Below are 25,320 nucleotides of genomic sequence, written 5' to 3'. Positions count from 1 at the left end.
GTAGATTGGCAAGGAAAATGGAATGTTTTGACAATTTTATTTCTGTACAATTTAACATATAACATGTAATATTATTATAATTACTACATAATTATTGGATTTGGGAGATTTAGAATAATAACTGGACTTTTAATTATTGTAAGTAATAATAATAATTTTGTTTGAAAGACCTTGTAATTAAAATTTTAAAAGAGACAAACCAATAATTGGCATGAGTCATGATGTAGAAAGATTTCTGAAGCAGTGAAGAATTTGGAGTAAAGAGACTAATTTGAGTGGTTTGACATTTCTAAAGAATGAGCAGTTTCCCTCAATGTTATCTAAATCTCCAAGGAGGTATACATTTTCATGGAGAGGTCTATAAGGAAACACATAGTTGAGTCACCTTTCATCCTGGTTTCTAAAGAAGGGACAGTCAAAGAGCCTTTTTGTCTTATTGATAACAGCATGTTTGCTAGAAACACAAAAAATCCCACTGTGTCCCAAAATAATGGTACAAATGAAGAAAGATTATGGGATGATATCTTTTCCTAATATTTGAAAATGATCACTAAATTTTAGATACAAATTTAATAAGCCTTGCATTTCTTCTATGGTGTCATCCTTAACTTACATCTTCTATGACCCATACTGTTCTAAGAGGAAGACAAGAATCATATATTAACATATTTGTATTTTCCAGTTTTTTTGATTCTTATTGAATTAAGTAATTGAGGTTACTCATTTTAAGACAAAATTTGACCTTGCCATTAAATATATAATGAAAATATTTGCTTTAAAGTCATATTATTTTGACTTTCCATAGAAACTTCAGAGACACACTGCCTGCATTCCAACACATTAAAAAATATATGTAAGATTTCTAATATTCTTTTCAGGGAGTGTTCTTGCATTTTCCATATGGATTTCATGTGCATTGAATTCTCTCAAAAATTCCCCACAAGAAAAGTCATGTTAGAAATAACGAAAGAAAAAATAAATAACAAGAGAGAAGCAGATTTTTGCACATACTTTAAGCAAGACTTTTACAAGGCGAAATAAATAAGCATTCCTATGGATGTTTCACTGAGTCAAAGATTTGAATATCTAGGTAAGCATGCTGGTTATCTTCTTCATTCAAGAATATTTTTTTAAAGATTTATTTATTTATGCATACATAAATAAATGGGGTAGAGGCGTGAAGGACCTCCCTGGTGGCACAAGGGGTTAAGTCACTCAAGAATTTAACAGAACAGGCCTCCTCGGTGGTCTAAGGGTTAAGTCTCAGTACTGTCACATTATCACCCCTAAGGCCTGAGGAGTTAATGCATATATAGTGCAGCAGACCTCTCCTGTCTTGCCTGCAGTTTCCCTTAGCAGTGTATTTCAGTAAATCTACCTGTTCTGCTCCCCACCCTGTCTCTCGTGAATTCCCTTACTACCCATACCGCTGGCCTACATCCCAGTTCTTCTGCCCCCAAAAAAAGTTTAAAAAAAAACAACAACAGAATTCAACAAAATGAATGGACTGCAGAATAGATATGTGTAGATGTTATATCAGCTCACTCATTTAGCACATCCTTATGGAATCATTTACTAGCCACATGATTTTAAATAATTAACTGAAACATTCAGGTCCTGTTTCCTTTACTGTGAATTGGGAACCCAAACATCCCACCCCTCTAACCCCCATCGAGAAATATTGCTATATATTTCCAATGTATGTACAAGTGCCCTATCAATGATAAGGAGCAATACCAATTAAAGGATAATTGCTCATTATCAAATTACTATAAAATCATAAATGGAACGGTAATATCACTTTCAGGTTACTATTATCAGCTGTCGAAATGGCCTAACATGGTTTTAAAAGTGACTTTAATTAGTTTAATTTTCTAACACCCATTAGCACTCCTAAAATTAGTGATTTGAAGAGCTGGTATTCAATTCCTAACATGCAGGGAATTATTATCCCATCTTCACTTCTCTGCACTTTGTCAATTCACTTTTCACGAACTTCAACCAAAACTGAAAATCCTAACAAATATGGAGAGTGCCTATCCCCAATTTAAAAGTGAGTTCTTCTCACCTTTTATGAAACATATGGTAGTTCAAGTGTTCAAGGAAACTCAGGCAGCCTGAAATGTTTTAGCAGCAGTTCTTCACACTCTGTGACATACACACATAACACACACACACACACACAGAGTCTATGTTTTATTTAAGAGATTAAAACTCCACCTGGAAATTCACAAAAGATAATTTGACTCCTGCCTTGCAAACTGTAGTCATAACATAATTTCTGGAAATTTTAGCGAAACTAGACAGACAGATAAAGGGACAGAGTTTCATGGGAGGAGAGACTTGTGGAGTCCTGTGGGTTTGCAAACACTACCACGAGTGACCACAGGGCAAGCGCAGCTCAGTACCAGGCACAGTGCATGGCTGGTGTCTTGCGTTGTTTCTCTTAGTAAATTCTCCCTTGTTCTCTCTGATTCTGTGTCCATATGATGCATCTTGTGCACAAGACTAGGGCCTTGTTGGGCTGAAACTTCTTTCTCTGACATCTCTTGGGGCCTAAAGTGTTAGTGTATTAATGTGATAAACTAACAAGGAAGTCAAGGTAGGAGCTAACCCGATGAGCTGCATATTTTACTATGGCCAACTGCAGCTGATGGGGCAGTTTTTGTTTTGGGAACTACCTATGAAGGAAGGTGCCCAGATTGTACACTGGGAGCCACCTGAGCTAAGGAAGTCTTCTGGCACCTTCAGGTCAGGTGTCCCTGAAGTTAAACCATCTCTAGAAGGTTCTGACCTAGACTAAGATGATAACCATGCCAGGTTGGTGACTGTACTAGAGTGATCTTACAGTTGGCCCTGGGTCAATACCAGTCTGAAGGCCTCCAAGGAAGATGTCAGGAGTGATGGAGTTTACCCACAGTATGAGGTTTTCTGTACATGTTCATGCGCCAGGTAAACTTTTCAGCAGCCATAGCAATTAAAGTTTACCAAATATTTCTGCATCCTGGGTGGTGTTTTACAAAATGTCTAGCTCTACCACAAACCCTACAAAGGCAACAGTATTATTGTTTCCATTTTGCAGATGTGGAAACTGAGGCATAGAGAAATAATTTTCCCAAAGAATTCTCACACACCTCTATAAAGCTCCATGCCTACCTAGTTCTGTGCTCTTTGATCACATTCTTTACGAGAGCTGCTGGAAAAATCCTTCACTGTGATTCAAATAACACAACTGTGGCTTTGACCAAGTAGCTGAATGGGCTGGTATAGAAAATCTCCAGTGCTTTCTTGAGGAATTAAAAATGAAGTAGTTGAAAAGTTCTAAAACATGAAACATTATATTTTATAAATGTATGATATTAATATTTTGCTTCCATGTATCTTTTAAACATAAAAGCTATCTTTGTTAGTAATTTAACTAGAAGTTGTCAAACGACTTTGTCAATGCACTTTGTTATTTTTTCAGAATTTTTATGGTGGACCTCTAGATTTTCATCAAAGCATGAAATTACCTTTGCCTTGACTGAGATAAATTACCTATGGCTTTGTCTGGTGTGTGTGTGTGGGAGGAAGGTGAACACACCCTGTGAAGAAGCAGCAGACAAATGTAGTCGATCTTGTTGCAGCTACGGTAGGAGGTGCACTGAGCCAAAGTCAAAGACAAAGGCAGGTACTGGAATTTCCCCCAAATGTGGCCCCAATGGTACTTGTGCTAGTGAACAGCACAGAGGAGGAGCAAGGAATAGTAAGATGGCTATGGGAAATTCTATTTTCAATTTTCGGAAACTTTGTTTTTAAGGCACAGACCTATTAGTGCCTTCAAGTAAAGTGTCAGAAATTTCAGCCTATTCACTTGCACACATGAACCAAAAAGGTTAGAGTGACTGCCTAAAAATCTAGCACTAAATGTGTTTTCTCTTTCCTGCTATTCTCTGTAAAGTATTTATATTTCAAGTATAAACTATTTTTTTCCCCTACCCATAAAGTTCTTAAAGTCAGGATCTTTGCCTCCTTGAATGCTGCTGATACTATACTTGAGAAAGACAGACCAGGCTAACAGAAGGCAGGCCCATTTTGAAAGCTTGCATATACACTCTGAACTTAAAATAGGATCTTTGAAGTTGCCTGAAACAATAATAGGATTTGTTACACAATGTAAGTATCCTAATGATGATAAAAAACCTATGAGTGGAAGAAGGACTTGTTTGGCTCATCACAACTGAAATATACTTGGTTCACTCCTCCAGGCAGACCTAAATCTCTAGATTTGGCCCAGCTTCCTGGACCCCAGCCTCCTGCCGTAACCTCCTTGACTTCTGACCCCCAGAAGTTGGACAAATGCTTCATTATCTGTCACAATATTAAACTTAAGATCCCAGATAGTCAAAATGATTCAAGCATACCACAATTTCAAAATGGGACATTTTCTGTTAAAATGTCTAGCGGGAACAAGTTAAAACCATGTTCAATGTCTGCTCTAAGTTAAAGTTTTGTTTATTGGCAACTTTGCTGTGCTTTTTAATTTTAAACTGATTGAGTGACCTCCCTGTTGGCACAAGGGGTTAAGCACAACACTTTGAAGCTATCCACAGCCTTGGCAGCACAAGTTCAATCCCTGGCCAGCCAGGGAGCAACCCACATGGAGCAGCAGACCTCTCCTGCCTTGCCTACTGCTCCCCTCAGCAGTGTATTTCAGTCAGTCTGCCTGTTCTGTTCCATACTCTGTCTCTGGTGAATCTTCTCTCCCCTGCACCTCTGGCCTGTACCCCAATTCTTGTATGCATAATTAAATAAATCTTTTTAAAAATAATAAAATAAACTGATCGAGTATGATGGATGCCAGAGTATCTTTCCTAGTGGGATGTAATAAATGACACCAGCAAGAAATTTTTAAATTTGGTGTCTGTAACAGAGATGACTCTGGCTGCTTTCAGTCTCAGGACCTCTTGCTATTACAGAATTCACTGCTTAAGAAATCAGTGGTAGCCCTGACTCTGGGCTTGGAGGAATGCTACTGAGGCTCAAGTCCCTCAAGGTAGAGAAGGGAAACATGAGAAATAACTTGTCCCATATCACATGTTAGTTCTAGAGTTAGCATCTAGATCTCTCTCCATCTTCTTTCTACAGCACCAAGCTTCAAACAGGATCATTTAATGAATTGACTTCACTGTTACTACTAATCATGTTAAGAGTTATCTGAAAGACAGCACTTAATGATTTTCTACCAAATAAATAATTATGTTGTTTCAAAAAGTATACTGATAAGTATAAGCACTGAATACAATTGAGACATACAATTACTACAATATTTCAGAGCATTTGACATTATAGACTTGAATGAATACACGTACCCATTGGGTATTAACATTTGGCTCAAACCTGTCTAATTTTTCAAGGGGAAAGCAATCACTCCATGTTGGCATTTGACAGCAGGAAACACATAGATGGTTATATCTTAGCTATTTCCTACTATAGATATTTTAAATTACATAACTTTATTAGCAATGGCCTACTATGTAATTGTTTTAATGTAAGTACAATTTGAAAATGAAATAAAATGGTAAAGAAAAACTTGAGGCAACAGACTGTGCCATATGGCTCTCAAAGTCAACCAAATCTCTCTGGAAGTCTCTCAAAGACTCCAAGAACTGACTTTTTTTTTTTTTCTAAGGGGACTACATCTCTTTGTAATGTAAAAGAAAGGCTCTTATTTTTGTTATTAAATGTAAATGTATTCCATATTTGAATACATGGCATAGCACTTTCCATTTAAAGACCTGGAATGGAGTTATATCTTTTTTTCCATAAAATGCAATTATGGAGAAAAGAGCTTTTGAGCGAATTACTTTGACGTAGAAAATCTTAAATAACATCGTTCAGGGAAAAGGTACTCAAATGACGGTGACAATGCACAGGTTGCTGCAGACACAAACAAGCATTATTAATATTGTGTTGTTTTCATTTTTTACTCTTTGACAAAGATTAGAAGTAAATATTCAACACCTTAAAACACACATGCTTAATTCTGTAAGCTGTTATAATGAAGTCCTCTGAATTATTGTAAATGCTTGAACATTAAAAATTCATCAGCAAGGAATGAGAGGTGCTTTCTATTTGTGGTGTTGGGGATTTAAACACAACCCACTAAGAATGGCTGATTGTCCAGGGGAAGCACCGCTGACAGCCATCAGTGGACCAGTGCAAATGGTGTATGGAAAAGGTAATAAGAGCTTCAGGAGTATATTTCAACCCATATAATAAAGTAATTGTGAAAGTGTAATTGCAGTCTGGTTCCATACCATATTAGGATAAGTCTGAGAAGGTAAGAAAACATGAGAGTCACAGAACTATTTTGTAAGCAATTTCTGCAATGACTATCTCCCAGCATATGCAGTATTTGTCAGAAAAAAATAATTTAGAAAAACCCAGTGATGTTTTCCTTTTCAATCTATTGTGATGAAGCTGAACAAAATAAAGTGATTATCTTACCATTTAAAAAACATCCTGAACTTATGAACAACTTCAAATTTAAATATGGTATTCAATAATGTTAAGGAACTAATTTTCAGCACATTAACAAATGTTTCAAATTGCACAAAAACTCCATCCTTTATTTCTGAATGATACCTAGTTCAGATATTTTCAAAATCAGAGTTGAAATTTTAAAAATTCATTCCTTTGGCTACTTCATAAACAATCAGCATTGACTCGGTTACTAAGTTACCATATCTGCAACACCTGAGAAAGAGCAAAGAATGATGGTTCTACTCTCAGACATAGCATCTAGATAAAAACCAAAGGAAAAGGAGCATACATAGGGAGAAAGTAAATGCATGAACAAACATAGGCATAACTGTTAATCAAAACTTAATTAATCAAAACAATACTAGCATTATTTAGGTCAAATGTTAAAGATGTCCATTTGATTATCAGTTTACCCATCTTCTATTAATAGGGTGGTTTATTTCACATCTAAGATTATTGACTCTGTAAATGAACTTTTGTTTGTTTGTTTTCTTTTCTATCCCTACCACTTAGCACAATTCCTGCTGAACAGTAATGACTTAGAAAATATTTAATGAATGAATTAACCAATTTTTGTAAATGCCAGGCCAGTGGAAGTTGACTCTTTAACAACCCTGTGGCATGGGCTCCAAAACCCTTGGAATAAAATAGGTTATGGAATCAAAAGGGATCTGCTTCTCTTTTTCATTAAATTTTTGTTCCACTTTTATGAACACTTATAAATAAATGTACGTAACTGCAGGCATATTCAATGTTCATTTTCCTGGCCTCCTATTTCAGATGAAACTTCAAAAGATGTTAAGTATGGGGAAAACTCTTTGATTTGGGTAAAGGAAAAAATCTAAAGAATGCCCATCTGCCTAAATGGAGTTTCTAGAAAGAAACACATTTTTGTTGTTAAAGGGATATCTATTACTTACACATGCCTGACTGTTTACAAATAACTCATTGCAAAATCAGGCTAAGCCTTCCATGGGGAAAAAAAAAAAAGGAAAAAACAAAAAAGACAAATTCCGATTGAATGACATGCTGTGGACATCAAGTTTATGAATATTTGTTAGTAGATCTTGCCCACACACACTTCAAGTCTATCCACACCATCCTGCATAACCAGAACTGCTTTTCCAAGACAGTGCAGGCCATTGAAATATGGCTGCCTAGAATCACAAACCCACTGAGGGCAGCCTGAGGCACCAGTAAAAAGTCAACCAAGAAAAGAAGTCTAGGCCCTCCCTGGTGGCGCAAGGGGTTAAATACCACACTAGGAAGCCGTTCTCAACCTCTGCAGTACAAGTATGATCCCCGCCAGCCAGAGAGAAACCCACATGGCGAAGCAGACCTCTCCTGACTGGCCTGCAGCTCCCCTCAGCAGTGTATTTCAGTCAGTCTACCTGTTCTGTTCCCCGCTCTGTCTCTGGTGAATCTTCTCACCCCCCACATCTCTGGCCTGTACCCCAGCTCTTGTATGCATAAATAAATAAATCTTAAAAAAAAAAAGAAAAGAAAAGAAGTCTAGAGGAATCATAAAAGGAATGTCAATTCTGAGAATAATCAATACTTTTTCTTGTTTTGTCTTAAATTTACAATGTAAATAAAGGGCCTATATAAGCATACAAATACTGCTATTATATTATACTAAACTAAGGTACAAAAGCCAGAAATTCCAATAAAAAGTGTAAAAAGGTTTTTCATAGAAAAGTTGGAAATTGGGAATGATTAAAAATAAGATTTGCTTTGAAATATGAAATTTACAAAAAGTAATGCCAATCATTTTACAAGTTAAGTCTATTGTGGAGGAAGGAAATGAGGAAGGTAGGAAAAGAGGGATCCTAGTCATTTGTTATGTAACAGGGCTTGCTCTGTTCTTGTCTCCTCCCCACTCCCAAAGCATTACCCAAATCATTCAATTTCTTCATGATCCTTTTCTTGAATTTTTCCAAATTCTCTTCCTGTCGGGTTATACACTAATGCCTAGCAATATGATACTAATCTTGACTACCTTCTTCCATCAGTAACCATCACCAGGTTTGTAAATTATCTGCAGGACTTTTCTCTTCCATCTACACATGGAATATTTAACCTTAGTCCCTCTTCTGCATTCCCTTCCCATTGAGTGTATTGTCCTCTTGCCATTAAACATATTGTCACTATGCCTTCAGTACCAGCAATCATTGAGCTCTGACTAGTCTTCCATTTTAGACTAAAATCAAGATTTTAAGTTTTCTTATCAAAAATAAAGAATAAGTCAGGAAGAGAATTGTCCAGAAAAATGTTCTATTTTCTGTGAAAGAGATGATCTAACAAGTTAAATTTCTGCCTCCAATCTGTTTCATAATAATAAAGCAAAAGGCCATTCTGTTATTTCATGCCTTGCAAACTCATATTCCTGGGAGCAATGAGTAATATACTGAAGTAGGAGAACTACAGGATCACATGAACTATCTTCCTGGAGCATAGAGTTGACTCAAGGGTAAGTGATTTAAATTATTATATTTACATTAAAACAGACATGTATGTATTATGGAACATAATAGAAAATTCCACATGATTTTTAAAGATGAAACATCAGTCTTCTAACATCTATTTAGATTTCACAGACATTTCCAGGTTTCCCTCAGGGTATAAATTAATGCAAAAATTTGAGGACTTTGCCATATAGATATTTAAAGATTATGAGATACCTTCAGTACTGCTGAGAAATATTTCTGGGTTTACTTGGATATTTTTGCTTCCCATATTTACTAATAGCCATGTGTCTATTTATCACCAACAAGAAATTTCAGGATGGCAGTTACTAGTATCTTTGGAAGCTAACAAAAGCAGGTAGACTTCTAACACTGTAAGAAAGCATTAGTATTGATTGCCAACAATTGGGTTTATTAAATAAGGAATTTGCTGGTAGATTACAACACTCTAGCATGTCTTAAGAGGTTAGATCTTACTATCACCCAAATCTGTGGCTGCAGCATAAAACCTCTAAAAGTTTATCATTCATGTATAATTTGAAAAGTTATCAAAAATAGGTACCACTGATGAATGAACAGAAGCTGATCACTTATTTTATCATGTGGTTCTCTGAGACAGTCTTCTCTGGTATGTTCTCATTAAGGCTGATCACTTACAATATGCAATTTGAACTCTGCCCTACTTTCCCCCATGCCAGTCTCTGTAAGAGCAACAGTTACCCTTCCGAAAACATAGGCCTGATGTTTTCATTTTCCTTGTCCCTCCACTATCCTGGCTCTCTATGTTCTTAACCCAGTGAGTGTCTTCTCCTTCATTATGCCCTATTTCTCACCACAGATACCTCAATCTCAACCCTGCTGCCACATACAGATTACTCCTCAGACAGTCCAAAATGTCATACCTCCACATATCTCCTCATTGTATGTCTTCTGCAGTCTTTCACTGGAAACTTTCTACTCATGAATAATTACTATTCCAATGTCTCTCAGATCATCAGCAATCTATCCCTTGATATATTTCCATTTTTCCTGTGACTGTGTGACAGCGGGAACCAAATTAAAAATTTAATTATAGTGATAATACCTAAGCCAGAAATATTCTTGTGCCTCTGTTTTCTGGCTATAATGTTCTATGTTAATTCTAATAACCTTATTGGATGTATTGCTTCTTATTTTAAGTTGCCTCAAGGCATTTTGAAAAGAGGTAGTCTACAAAACAGAGGAATACCTTTTCCCTTCCTTGCTGCCCAATTTTTAAGACCAAGTGAAATGCCACCTCTTCCAGGAAGCAACCTGGATTCCCTAAACTTCAATTTACTACTTTTCCTTCTGTACCCTCCGCCTCACACACACTTTGACCACAGATTTCATATAACATCAATTATACAACAGCTGCATTATGTCTCTTTGTGCTCCTCTCTAGATTAGCCCCATGGAGGCGGGGTTCCTGGCTTCCTCATCTCTGAGCCTACTTGCTTCCTTAACACTCAGCAACACAAGACTGTACACACAGTTGGTGTTCAGTTAATACTTTCCATTTCCTAAAAATGAATGAAATATGCCTTATTAGCAAAACTCAAAATTTCTTTAGAAGTGCATTCCAAATAAAAACCAAATCTACTTCGTAAGCTAATATATTCTCATTGCATATCCCTGTACAAATATTTGTATGAAGATGCATTAGGTCTACCTGAAAATAAGAAGTTATAATGGAAACAGTGACATAGCCCTAAGTGAGGCAACTGAAATAGGAACTACTTTAATACTTTTACTGAAATGTTCTCTGCTTGATAAAGTTCATTACCAGAATATCATCTTTAAAAGTGAAATGCATTCAGCTGAGCACTTTTTTTCATTTTGTAAATAGATTTTTCCTTGCCTGAACTCGCAATATAAAGTACGAAATAGTCTTCCATAACATTAGAAAACTGTCACCCCATACAAAAAGCTAAATTTTTAAAATAAAATAGATTTTTCTTCTTTAGCATTTTAAAGGTACAATAGTGCCTTCATACAGTAATCACCCCATACTGCAAACCATATCAAAGGCTGATCATCAGCCTGCAACTTGATCCATTCTAAAATGTGTTGAGATAATATATTAGAACCCAGAATAAAGTTAAGTCCCATGGGATAGCCTAAGGCCATAAAGTCACCATCTTTTCAACATTACCCTACTTCTTATTATGATTATATTTAAAAATGACCCTGGCACTAATCTTATTCTCACCTGTTCAAAATGACGTAAAAAAGTAGCTGTGTGCTAAATTTACAACCCAACTGCCAAATTTTCACATCACATCAAATGAAAAATTACATACAACATATCTGTTATGAATTTGGCTTTTTTTTTCATTAATAAGTTCTTGATCAGAGGGATTATTTTAGCCAAAGTGACCTTACAAAGTAAGTTCTACCACACTTTGAAAAATAACAGATGGGGTAGGGTAGACATCCTAGTAAGAAAAACAGAAAAACGATAAATTGCCACAATTGCATCTTGGCGAAGAAATGATAGGAGAAATGAATCTTTGACCTTTAAGCTTCTGGCCGAGGAGTTATTTTTCTTAGAAATGAACATCTATATACTTATTAATATCCTTTTAAAATAAGCACTGTATTCTTGCTGTTTTTAATCCACAATTTAGATGAAGGTAATGAACCCTCTACCTCTCAGAAATACATCCTTTCCTCCACTCACTACCCTCCTTGGCCCCGCCAACCCGTTACCCCATCCCCTACCTTTTCTAAAGATTGCCAGTTATAGAAAGGCAATTGACCTCAGTAAATTTTTCCGCTGGCTTATATTTTTCCTTTCTTTTCAAAGTACTCTTTAGGGAAAATAAAATAAAAAAAAAAGATAAACACACTTCATATAGAGAGTGCCATAAGAAAAACATGTTTTGGCAGACTTTTCCCAACTTATAACTGAAAAGAATTTACATCATCCAAGTAGAAGTGCAAAGAGTAAAAGACAGACATCTCAAAATGGATTTTTGTTCCACTTTCAAACTCCAAAGCTAAGGAACACAAGTGTTTCACTTCAGAAACGAATAACGCATGACTTTAGTACACACACACCTTTCTCTTTTTGGAAAAACTGCACATGAAAGAGCATTTTTTGGCACGGCTGACCTGCAGAGATACGGAGCTAAGCAGAGTCATGAATTCACTCGCTCTGATATGCACACATGATACGCAATTAAAATCTCCATTCACATTCCTGCCGGGTTGTCAATCATGAGCAAAGCCTTTTTGACAACATTCAGCGAAGCGTACCAACTAACCGCTCAACAGGAACTTAAACAGTAACAGCTTTTGTTACTAGCAAGAACGATTTTTTTTTTAACCAAGATTGGGTTCAGTTTCTGAGAAATCATTATGCTCTGAATTTTAGGGTCTGTTATTAAAAATGAAAATGTGCCAAAAAGATTTTGTATGGCAAGTTATGTGATGTAATATCTATAAAATATGAGACAGTTAAAAAATTCCAGTCTTTTCCATTGGGGGAATCTCTTCAACTTTTCCTATTTAGAACAATGAACAATGATCTTGTAAAGCAATTTACTGGGGGCGGGGTTGGGGAGGAGTGACATTTCTCATTCATTCTGAAGTTTTCAGTTAGGATTTTAAAACTTCTAAAATAGATCAGTGCTCTCATCTCACTGGAAATGTCACTGGCCAGTTTATAAAACAAAGAGAAAGTGACTTTTTTTAATCATAGAGAGGAATATTTTGCATGTCAGAAATATTGCATGCATCAAACCTTTCAATTTATGGAGCTCTATAGAAAATATTATGCACATAAATTCTTTCCAGATGAACCCAGAAGGTACTCTGCTCATAACTTAGTTTCTGTTGAACATCTAATCAAAGACTGTGCCCTTCCTAATAGCACATTAGTGTGCTTTAAATCATAAATTCATAAAAACAGGACCCAGTAAAATTGAATATAGGATCCTTGTTAATCTGCTGCTGTGTCTGTTTTGAGCAACTAACCTTGGATTACAGATTTGAAACAAGTTAATACTATCAGATATTGAAATATTTGTCTCCTTACTTATCATGCTCTGTAACTGAGAGAGCAGATGCAACCTGACCATTAGCAGTCATGACAAATTGCCTTGCTAATGAACGTTACACACTGAAAGTGCCATAACTGATTAAACTACAATTTCCCACTACCAGATTAGAGAGAGAGTTAGGGACTCCAGCAGTGGGCAACTCTGATATTCTGCCAACAGGCCTTCAGGGCACAGTGTGATATTTAGAAAAAACAGTCTAAATTCCATATGAACATATTCTAAAAGCCTATGTGTATACAACAGGTTTTTAAAGAACATTACATACAACACTTTAGGTTGTAGCTGATGAGCCATGAAAAATGCATGTGTTTTAACTATTTGTATCCTTGCAAGGTTGTGTTAAAGAATATTTTTTGGTGTGGGGGGGCGCTCTCTTTCTCTCTCTCTCTCTTCTCCCCCCTTTCCCCGCCCCCAAAACATTGCGTGTGCTTTGCATTTCACATAAAATCTTTCTTTTGTCAGTTCCTTTGTTGGTGCAAAATTGGCAGCAGTTCAAATTCAAAGTACTCCTATTCATTTACTGACCAATGTCATTCTAGTTCACATCAGCCAGCGAGCTAAGCTCTAAAAAACATAAAAGACTTGCTTCACCACTGACGAATAATGTGTACATTTTTACAGAGCTTAAACCTTAATGCTTTCCCTGAAACTAACAATACAGTATATCTTATCATTCCTTTTTCACAAGCAGGCAGCTGCTGAAACGCTTGCCACTTCAAAATATCAATTGCTTGCCAGAGTTTTCCTCAACACACCCTGTCAAACTCATGTATATTGTGCAATGAAAATGGTGCAGGGCTGAAAGCTAGAAATTGTGTCAAATTCTGCTGTAAGGGTATGATGTGCAAAGAACAATGTATGACAACCGTAGAGACTACAAACAATGGCACTGGAGCCAGGGACTTCATAGATCACAACTGCGCCTGTACATATTTTATTGTAGGCATTATATATTTAAAGCATGACAAATGTACCATTGTACATTATGTGCTGCGTGAACAGAGGCTCCTCCCACTACTTCGCCTTTTGCATTTCTCTTGATGATGGAAACGTAGTTGAGTTTCCTTTCTTTTGCTTCTGTTAAAATATTTAAGGTTTTGAAATCATACAGGAAAAAGACACACAAGCGCGCGCGCGCGCACACACACACACCCCCCAGGTGATCAAATGAGTAACAAAAAACTGAAGACAATAATACAAGACAAAAAAATGAGATCTTGTTCACTTAACAGTTTGGCTTCTCTCTGAGGACACAAAAGCGAGGATTATCTTAAACACTAACCAAGAGTATCAAGAGAACTACAGCATCACTATGCCTGTAAATTGTTGTCTACCTAATTTTAATGCAGATAAGTGCTGGCTTATTGATTTGCACGATTTTCTAGCAAAATGGAAATCCCACGTGAATATGTTCTTTGTGTGCAGAAAATATGGTTTTAGAAGCTTTTACTATTATTGCTTTCCTATGCCAAAAGAACAATTAAGCAAATAATATTTCAGTACTGTATGAGGTCTAGGAACTAACATCGATTCCTGTCTTTTTAGATTTTAAATATCCCTTCCCATTTCCCAGTTCACTCTGTTGACTTTAAACAATTCTGGTTTTGAAAAGTTGTTTTTCTTTCAAATGTCTCCTTAAATAACATGTAAAATCTGAAAACACTCTTGCTTTGGAGCAACCTACTTAGTTATTAAGGGGTAGATGGCTACAGCGACCCTACACTAATTCAGTCAATGACTGTGGAAATGGAAACATGTTTATGGGAGAAGATGGATATGAATACATATCCATCCCCTCTGTGACCTAGCTTAGGTTACAAAACCTTTATCACACAAGTAGCATGAAGTGGAATTAACTGACTAGAGGAAGTAAAATTAACAGATATGCTTTTAAGGTGTTAATAAATATTTTGGAAAGAGAATAGGTGGTTAGGTGCTTAGGGGTGCTGACCTTTGGTGTGTTGATTAGTGGGACAATGATGCATTATTAACACACAGCAGCTGTACCTGAACTGCTGCCATGAATATAATAGCCTTTTATAGCCATCAGGGGAGTGAGGTAGGAGGCCTTTATTAACCACTAGACATGATTAGCACATTATGTGAACTTTAGTAGGCAAATTATCTCTTATTGAAATATAATGTTGGTTATAACTAATTGTAAACATGATTTTTAAAACTTCCCACTGAACAACTCAATGTTTTACTACCATTCAGCTCATTATTGGTTGGTAATTGATGAAAACATGTTCTATTGTGGGATGTATCTACAGAAGCTGAATCTCAAAAGGCAGATCACACCACTGAAAGCTGACTTTAACATTATTTGGCATCACAAGTTCAGAGATATTTGCATACATGCAAACTTTCTCCAATTAAGTAAAACTGTTCATGAACTAGAAAAGCTGCTTGGGGATTTTTTTTTCCTCCTTATTTCTTTAAGCAGTTCTTAAAAGATTAGTTTTGCAGTAAATTTCTGAGAGTTACCTTGAAAAATAACAGCATAATTTATTTCAAAAAGCTTAATTTTGGGAGAGAAAAGATTATCCCATTAGCCTTAGTAACTGAACATAGCACAGAGAGTCCATTATGAACAGTCTTTTATGCCCTGGCAGAAAGTCATTAACATAAAATAAATCATTAGCTTTGATATTAAGCTTCTACTATCTGCAGGTTTCTATGATTAATGTTCATGACTGCATCTGCCAAATGATAAAATATACTTTTTTTTGAAAGGTTATCCTGCCTCTTTATTATTAACATTTCTCTTTATACAATTGTTACTGGCATTTTTAGTATGAAACATATTGGCATAGAAAGGAAGAACTGTTTTTTACAGCGGGGTGGAGACGCCAATGCATGTAACACTTTACCCATCATTTTTAAAATTAATCATTTAATTGAGTTAATAGACTTAAGGAAATCAGGTGGTACACAGATATGCTTTCAATGTAATTGGACTATCTTTAGACCCAGTGGGTCCATTTGCTAATTAATCTTGCATCTCTGGCCTGTATGTCAGGGGAAAGTACAGAGGGGCAAGCTTCCGTCCCTGAAGTCAAGAACTACAAGAGGGCATTTCCCTCTATAGCGTTTATTCTCAATTTTTACCTCCTTACGCGGCAAAACAAACTAGAGCTGCCTCAGTAGCATCTCTCCTGAGGTACACTGACTCCTGGTCTGGAGAGGGCAAAAGGAACCCCGTGGGGGCCTTCTCACTATCTGAGGGAAGAAAATTACAGAGCACTACACAGCCCCATTTTCCCCAAATTCACCTTTGACCCTCTGGAAAGGTTATCCCTTTCACTCCTTTCCTGAAAGAATCACTAGCCTACAACTTTGGAAAACACGTTTAATCCACTAAGGTAGCAGACATGGAAGAAATGGGCTGAGAATAGAGTCATCTTCAAAACTCTACCATTATTTGCATTTTTAACATCATTCCCCATAGGATTTCAAATGACCTACCTCGGTTGACTCCTAAATTCTCATAAGGCTTCCCTGACACAAATTATTTTCTCTAGTGGATACCTGGGACATTGGGACACAGGTGGATTCAAGGTTTTAATGTCAGAACTTTTACCAGATGGAGTAAGAAGTTTGGCTCCTAAAAGAGAATGGAAAACAGAGGGGTGGGAATCCTATTCTTTCATGGTTCTATTTATTTTGCCTAGGGACTAAGTCAACACAGGTTTTAAGGCCTTCAGTTTTTATCTCAAATCTTCAACAAAAACGAGTCTTTTCTTCAGAAAGAAAGGCCTAAGGTTTTCCTCAGAAAGACCTCATCCTTCAGTCTTATTAGGTTATAATATGCCCAGTTAAAGCCCTTGTGTTGTGAAAAGCATCTTCTGTGAAATACAGTAAGTTTTTTTTTAAAGGAGTGGTAATGAGGCATTCCTGGCAGCCAGTGTGATTTCCTTTGTTGTTGTGCACAATTGATAGATCCTGCCATTTATGATAAGTTCTCATACATTTATGAACAGAAATATATCCAGAAGCATGAGAAACACATAAAAACGCACACTCACCCGAACATACATACACACCGGTTTCTCTGAAAAGGTAACCGCCAGCTCGGGACTCAAAGACTTCATCAAAAGACATTTTATGCAGAAGCTGACATTGTCACTACTGGGGAGCAGATACAAAAATCTTGCAAGTCTGCATGATAACTAAAATTGATTTATATTTTCTTGGTCACTAGCAAAGTTTCTTTCAACTAACCATGGCCTTAGTTTAATTAGGAGTCCCTTTAAGACACTTTCATCAGAGCACATAACTCGGGAATGAGGAACAATAAATACTTGGTTGAAGCAAAACCATTTACAACCCCAAAGTGAAAATGGACCTACAGAAAAGCATTAATGGTGACATTGGCTTCATGACCTTTGGTAGTATAAATATATATCAGTGATGCTTTATCATGAGTAAGCTGGAAATCTGAAGACAGCTAAAGTTGACTTTACAAATTTTAATCACATAAGGCAATCATGCCATAGATCAGTCTAAAGAGTTCTGGGGAAAATTGTTACCTCCTGTCAAGAAAGAGCAAGGGGGGATTCTTTCTGGCATTATTATTATTATTATTATTATTATTGCTGCTGCACCATAAACATGCAAGCCCAAAGCAATATAATGTTTCCATTTTCAAAATTAAGGCTATAGGGAGAGAAAAATGTTACAACCGGGAAAGGCTAGTTCAGGTTAATGTGAATTCCATGTCTCAAAGTATTATGGAAGAACTGCTATAATTAACAAGACTGCTGGCACTTCCATTAGAAACCACATTTCTAAGCAGTTTACGAGTCAACTGTTTTAATGAGAAATTGTTCTTCAGAATGAAACTTGGCATGCATTGTTTGAAACAAAAATTCCCAAATTCATTAGGGCAGATGTTAACTGTATCATCTTGGCACTCAGGTTTCCTAGTGGACAGTCCAGTTAATACAATTCACTATCAGAACTATCTGGGTCTGAAAAGTGCACCTTCAAAGAAAAAGATCAATAGAAAATATATCAGTAACACCAATGTGGAAGAAAATGAAAGGAAAGAAAGAATCTTTTAAAGTGGTAAAAGTAAACATTCCCATGTTTAAATTTTGTCTAAATTCAAGTTAAACAAACAAGGCATGTCTCACACATGTTGATGCCTGACAAGCAAGTTTATTGCAGGCGAGAACTATAGTTATGATTCCTCAGGCCACAGTATTTTATTTCTATACTTCATTACAATCTTGTTTTCTCTTAAGTATAAATTTTAGATTCTTGGATTTGGTTGTATACAATATAAGCTTTATCTCAAACAGTTGATAACGTTTTTAAGAGTCATTGGTAACTGCATTTAATCAACTAATGATAATTACTTTTCATTTTTATTGAGATGTAAGATATTCTACCTTATGAATTCCCAGAAACCTTGAGATTCACATTCAGATACTCAGAATGCAGGATGAGGAGTTAATCTAATTTTGACTAGTTAAATAAATTCTGACTATCCAACTTTTCCCATGTTAGTTATCTATGCAAATTCTGATGAGAACACATAGAATCTACATTAGCATGTGAAGCCACTTATTTACACTATGCTTAACTCACTCACTTAACTTACTGTATGCCAATTAAAGATCAGGAGATCACAATTCCACTTCTATACTATTTTAGAGTCTATGTAAAAGATTTTCCCTGGTAATAGATGTTCATGAAGCTGTTTCTGAACTTTTATAGACATAACTGTGCATTTAAGCGCATAAACCTGGGAGGACAAACTATAAGAACTTAGAAACATAAGCTTCTCTCAGCATTAAATCCGATTTTTTAGTCAGACTCCAATTAACCAAGTAATCAGGTCAGGAACTGAAGACAGAGGGGATCTATCACTATGTTTATGACAACAGTGATGGTGGGCACAGAGGCAACCATGATGGTGAGTCAAGTACTTGGGGAGTGAGAGGAGAATTCAGATTAGAAATTATCTCCCAGACTCTGAGTAACATTGGAGGGGAGAAAAACCAGGCTGAGTATCCTTCAGGATTGGGGGTGTTTGGGAAAGAGGTGGCGGGAAGGAAGAGGCACTGGGCATACTGACAGATCTGCTGCTGCTGAGAACAGGTTTCAATCAGGATAGAAGGGATCACCAGTAGTTGAGGAATATCCCCAGTCTCTTTTCAGCTTCCTAGTATCATCACAGAGTGTTGGAAAGCACTAGCAAACATCATCCTCCATAGCAGAAATAAGATTTTCCCTTCAGTTCTCTAAACTACCCCTCTCTTGAATTAAGCCTATCACAAAACAAAGAAACAAACAAAAACATAAACAAACAAACAAAACCACAAGAAACAGTCCCACAAACCAAAATCAATATTTGAGACTTGGTTTTGGTACCAAGGAAGGCATTGACAAGGTTGGTATTTTCCCCTATTTCTCACAGGCACAAGGGCCCTATTTCTCGCCCTGTTATTAATCCCCTTGCAATCACATTACTATAAAAAATACAATAAGCAATTAATTAAATAACTGAATATGTGTTTTTCTACTAAGCACAATATCAAAATTCCCCTCGATATCATCATTCAGTAATTTTCAAGATGTACGATAATGTGAGAATACTAAACCATGTAAGCTTTGATAAAAACATCAGATCTCTCCAAACCTCATAACTATAATTTTTTTTGCATTTAAAATTGAAATGGGTAACACTGCAATAGCCCACAAAGTCAAGATAGTTATATTTGAGATTTCTCTGTGATATCTGATACAGTGTCCAAAGCCATGATTGCTTGGTTTATGCTCTTTCTTACCTATAAATTTACTTAAAACATTAAAAGACCTCAAACTTCTGAAAGATGCCAGCTAATAAATCTCTCAGGGGAGTTTTAATTACACTGACAATGTTCAAAGTATCAACTATGAATTTCCCAAAGTCCTAGAAGTTATGGAGTTGGATAGAAAATTAATCAAGCATGATGCTCTAAATTGCTTATACCCCTCCCCTTTCTCCTCCTCCTGCTCCTCCTCCTGCCAGCCACTCCTCCCATCCACATCCATTTTCTTACATTTATTAATTAAAATAGGAAAAATGACTCCATCTTAATGTGCTTGCAAGCACTGTATTGTAAACATGAGGGGTTTTACCACATTCGGGTACAATACACAATGTACTCTAGATGGGAAAATAAGCTCAAAGGAGATTTTTAAAGACAATAATGAATCTTATTTTTCTCCAAAGTTATCAAATGTTGAATGTAAGCCCTGACATTTTAAAGCAGCCTCACAAATGGGTTTTTCTTCTTGTGTTTATATGAAAAGATTACTTAGTGTCCTTCCCCATTTCAATGACAAAAGCTGAATATTCCAAATGCCCGTTATTCTTTACTTGGTATAAAACTAAAACTAGTACTAAATATGGGTTTGTGCTTCGGACATCCCTGTTTCTAAGTCAACCAAAGAGAGATTCAGGACTTTTTCCACAAAAGCAACCACGGATAATAGTAAAGACCATTATTTCCTCTCCCACTGCTGGCAGAGGTCAGCATCCCTGTCATTAGCCATGTCATAACATAATTGTATTACTACTCTTTATGTGGGCAGATACTGAGCAATAACTGAACACATCACATCATGTAAAAATGAAAAAATGCCACTTCTTTGTCCCAATTTAGCATAAAATCAGTGAAAACAATCTTTAGAAATGACACTGCACTAAGAAACTGAAAGAAGCTGTTATTACTCTGTAGGTATATATTTAAACTGATGCTCTGACATCTTCAAGTAGGACAAAAAATAGGACTATATTTTACTACTGAACTCCAATTGTGAGCTCCTCTAATCCAATTTCCTTTGGTAACATGCAGTTCAATTAAGGGATACAATGTTACTTAAAATAGTCTTAATTAGATGAAACTGGACTATGGTATCCATCTCTCAATGTCTGAAATATAACATGCTTTTACATTTCTGAACACTGTCACTTCCAGCCTACATGTTCTGTCCGGTCTATGAACTATACTGCTATTTCAAAGGCTGACCTATATACAACAGCATGCCATCCGTTCTGGCTGTTTGTATAAGAGATGCCTCGCACAGTTGCCATAGCCCACATCATTCACATTGTTCTCACTTTCTCCCGAAATGGGCTATATGAAAATGGAGGCCAGATTGCATAGTGATGTGCTTATAATGTAATATGCTCTTACAACCGAGCAATACTAGATTAAACTGTTTCCCCCAAATTCCTCCTATGGAATGTATTGACTGAAAAATGTAAGCAGTCTTATGGCAATCTATAGAGCAGCGGTGCTGGGAAGTGTCAGCAGAGTAAAACAATCACATTTTAGTCTAGAAAAGCCTCAGGAAGAGGATATTCATTTTCTCCATGTGAGTCTCTTCTGACATTGAAAAAAATGTCATTGGGGGAAACTCTAGTTACAACAGTGTGATACTGAAGTACAGAAATATACTGATCCTGCTGGGATTTAGCACACCAACTTTAACTAGTATAGTGTTGACAGATTTAAAATAAAGATAATTAGTAATTTATGATCTTATCATCCCATTAAAAACACATAACCTGACCAAGGGATTGCTTTTGTAATAAACTACATATTCATCACACTTCTGAAAGAGACAAGGTTTTCTTTACAGTCTTGTCTCTTTGGGGGGAAGTCTGAGCCAACTTATTTTCATTAAATGTAGATACAGGTTCTTATTCCACCTTTTCCAAACTTCTGCGTGTCTTCCATATCCCTGCAATCCACCTGAGTCATTGTGAAATTGAATGCTAGTTAACAACATTCTAAAATAGTGGAGCTGGACAGAAATTTTGTACCAACTTGAATTGTGATAAAGGAGTAAAATGAGTGCCTGGGTTTCCTGAGGCCTAACAGACCTACCCAGTACATTCAATATCATGAAGGATAGTGGCAAATATATCTGATAGATTCTTACATAGAGAAGGGTAGGAGAAGGCATCCTGCAAGAAACATTTCCATGAAGTCTCTTCCTACTGCTAGAAGAATATCTGATGACTTTGCATCTTTAAAAATCCATTATTCCCTGGGTAAGTTAAATAGAAGACTTGCAACTAAGTCTATAGAAAGGGTGGCTAATTTGCATTTAAAAAGAACAGTTTGCTCCTCATACACTGGGTGACTTAAAAGGAACTTCATGAGCTAGTACAGAAATTCTGAAGTTTTTCTAAATTAATTTATTCAATTCACAGCACAACCCACTAAAATTTTTTAAAGCACTTAATTGGAAAATGATTTAATATATTAAAGTAATTCTTGATTTTCCAAAACGTTTAACTTATAAATTAAATCTGACCCTACACAAGAATGGTGAGTGAAATGTGCATCCAAGTCATTATTTTTGGAGCCTAAAAATCACTAAAATTTTTAATAAAATGTGTCCTGTTTCATTGCCAAAATAGTTCTGACCTTTCTGTTCTGATTACTATGGTGAAATGTCTTTAGTCTACAAGACAGGGTTTTACTTTATTATTATTATTATTAACATTAACATTAATGTTATACTCAAAATAAAATGTTACAAATATAAAATAAGGCAAAAACCAGATTTTGAAATAAAAGAGCTGTGTTACCAAACAAATAATGAAACTTCATCCCGCAAACTTCTCTTGCCAAAGTTACCAGTATCTTCCAACTTGCCCCTAGCTAAAGGTCTCCCTGCGTAAAGAAAAGCCTTTCAGACTTGCACGAGACTAGATTTCCCTCTATTTAAACTTGCCTAAACATCATGGGTACACAGCGCATCCCTTTTATTTGGCTCTTAACACAGCATCGAGGAGCTTCTCCACCGGGTAATCTAAGGTTCACTTAACTCTCAGCTGTGTGTGTGTGTGTGTGTGTGTGTGTGTGTGTCTGTGTGTGAGAGAGAGAGAGAGAGAGAGAGAGAGAGTGTGTGTGTGTGTTTGTGTGTGTGTGTGAGTGTGTGTCCCAGTTGACCAAAGCTCATAACTGCGAGTCGGTTGCATGGTGGGGAGCCTGGGGGGCTGAGAATGCAGCGCGCTAAATACCTCTGTATCACGTTTAAAACACACACACACACACACACACAACTGTTTGATGATAACTTGCCACTAGGCAAATGTTAGGTAGAAGTCCCAACGATTTATCCAGTGGAATTCACAGAGGGGCCGACCAGGAATTGCTTGCAGGGGCTGTAAGTTATCAGGCAGGTTTACCACGAAGCGGGAGCTTGTCTAAATGGCTAGCCCGGCATTTCTGAGAACTCAATTCTCCCCCGGCGGGACTGCAGACAAGTCCAATAAGCCCCAGGCGGGAACGGTTTTGGCCCTGTGGCTGCACTCTCGGAGGTCAGTAACCTCCAGTCCTTCCTCTTGGCGCTGAAAGTTCCAAAAGCCCAAAGAAAACTCCCTCCCTAAGTACTCCCTAACTACTCCATATCCTTGGGACGAGTGGACCGCAGTAGCCCCAGCCGGCACTCCCACCTCGGGCCGCCCGCTCCATCAGCCTCGCCTCGGTATCCTTGCGGCCTTAGCACCTAGGGTCACCGGGGTATCAACACCGCCCAGCCTGGACCCCTGCTTCAGCCGGGTGCTGAGTGCGAGAGCTTTGGACGTGAGCGCTAAGAGCTCTCACCGCTCCTAACTAACTTGCAGTTCCCCGCGCACCTCCCAAACAGGAGCTGTCCCCCAAACCCGGTTACCCCGCTGCACCCTGAACCGCAGACCGAACACTGTCCGAACACTGCGCCCGGCCGCCCACACGGGTTTTGGAAAACAAAAGAGTTGTGGAGCAATTTTCCTGGCGGGGGGAGGGGGGGAGGCGTCTCCCGGGTCTCGGCACCCCGACACCCGGCTGCTCCCTTGGCAACTAATCCCGGGCAGGAAAGCGGTGCCACGAGCCCCCGATGCCCGTGAGAGGGAGGGCGGGAGAAGGGAAACTGGAAAATAAACTGAATTCTCCTATTCTCTGCCTCTGTTCCCGGACCCCAGACACACCCCCAAAGTATTCCGTGGTTTTCTCTTAATTTTTTTTTTTAACGCCCCCCGGCAAACCTAGGCAGGGATCCTTAGTCGCGAACAGCAGGAAGGGAAAAATCCGAGCAAATCGTGTCACTTTCCGCACAATCGCGGTGTTTGGCAAACCCCCGGAGCTGCTCCACAATATTTACTACCCAAGCGCACGGAGGACTGCAGCGGGCTGCGAGCCGAGCGCGGGACTGGCCTCCGCCGACCGGCTCCCGCCGCCGCGCTGGCCCGGCCGCCGCCCCCCTCCCGGGACCAAGCAGCGAGAACACCGTGGAAACAAAAGCAGAGCGTTCACCTTGTTGCAATAGTAGGGGTCCAGGCAGGGAGAAGGTCCCAGACAGGGAGCGTCGGGCGCAGCGGCGGGCTGGGCTGGAGGTGGATAAAATCTTACGTCCATTTCACTCTCACATCAAGCAACTCCTTTTCTTTTCCTTTTTTTAAAAAAAGTGTTCAGCAAAACAAGCTTAGACGGAACAGAGAGAGGTGTCTGGACTCAGGAGTAAAAGAAACACCTTCCTTCCCTCACATCCGTTTGTGGTTTGTTTAAGAAGAAGAGGAGAAAAAAAAAAAAAAGAAAAAAAAAAGAGGGGGGAAAGCGCTCAACTCTCCCCCAAGCCGCGGCGCGCACCCGTCGGCGCCCAGCGCGCTGCCTGCTCCGCCGCCGCCTCCCGGCCCCGCCGCCGCCGGGCAGGTAACTTCATGCGCTCATTGTCCCCCCACCCGCCCCCCATCCCCGCCTCCCGCGCCCCTCGCCGCCCGGCACACGCGCTCGCGCTCGGGCTCTAGGTACTGGGCGTTTTATTGGAGTCTCTGAGTTGCTCTGCTTTTAGTTTATTTTCTCCACTTTGGAGGCTGGGATGGTGGCGGGGCGTGGGGGGGGGGTGAAGTGGGGGACAGAACGGGAGGGGGCGGCTGAGCTCTCCGGGCCGGGCGGGGTAGGGGGTGCTGCAGGACGCGGGCTGCTCGCGGCCCAATGGCTGCTGCTCCGGGCCAGGGGCCAGAGGCCGGAGGAGGGAGGAGAAGAGCAGGAGAACCAGGCCCAGCCCGGGACGTGGACGCTGGACCCGGGGAGCCGGCGCCGTGCGGGAGCCCCGCTCCTTAGGGCCAGTGCAGCGCACACAAAGGGGCTGGAACCCGAGCCGCCGGCAGCCTCCGAGCACGGCGGGGAGCGCGCAGCAAGGGGGCGCTGTGACGCGCCCAGCCCCGCAGCCCCGCAGCCCCGCCCCCGGGTCCT

General features: G+C 38.6%; 1 protein-coding gene across 2 annotated transcripts in view; it reads right to left on the bottom strand.

The window, feature by feature from the left end:
- Window positions 1-24,715, bottom strand: part of TOX (thymocyte selection associated high mobility group box) — a 299,999-nt gene extending 275,284 nt beyond the window's left edge. The window contains exon 1 of one of the 2 annotated variants that reach the window (XM_054692251.1): window positions 24,382-24,715. In XM_054692251.1, the coding sequence (XP_054548226.1) occupies window positions 24,382-24,483 (102 nt within the window). In that variant the 5' untranslated portion in view covers window positions 24,484-24,715. The remainder of the gene's footprint in view (window positions 1-24,381) is intronic. The other variant, XM_054692252.1, reaches the window with a different exon arrangement.
- Window positions 24,716-25,320: the final 605 nt, after the last annotated feature.

This window comes from Talpa occidentalis, unplaced genomic scaffold (genome assembly GCF_014898055.3).
Source record: "Talpa occidentalis isolate TD23 unplaced genomic scaffold, MPIMG_talOcc4v2.1, whole genome shotgun sequence".
Lineage (NCBI taxonomy): Eukaryota > Metazoa > Chordata > Mammalia > Eulipotyphla > Talpidae > Talpa > Talpa occidentalis.
This window is presented reverse-complemented; position numbering and strand designations above follow the sequence as displayed.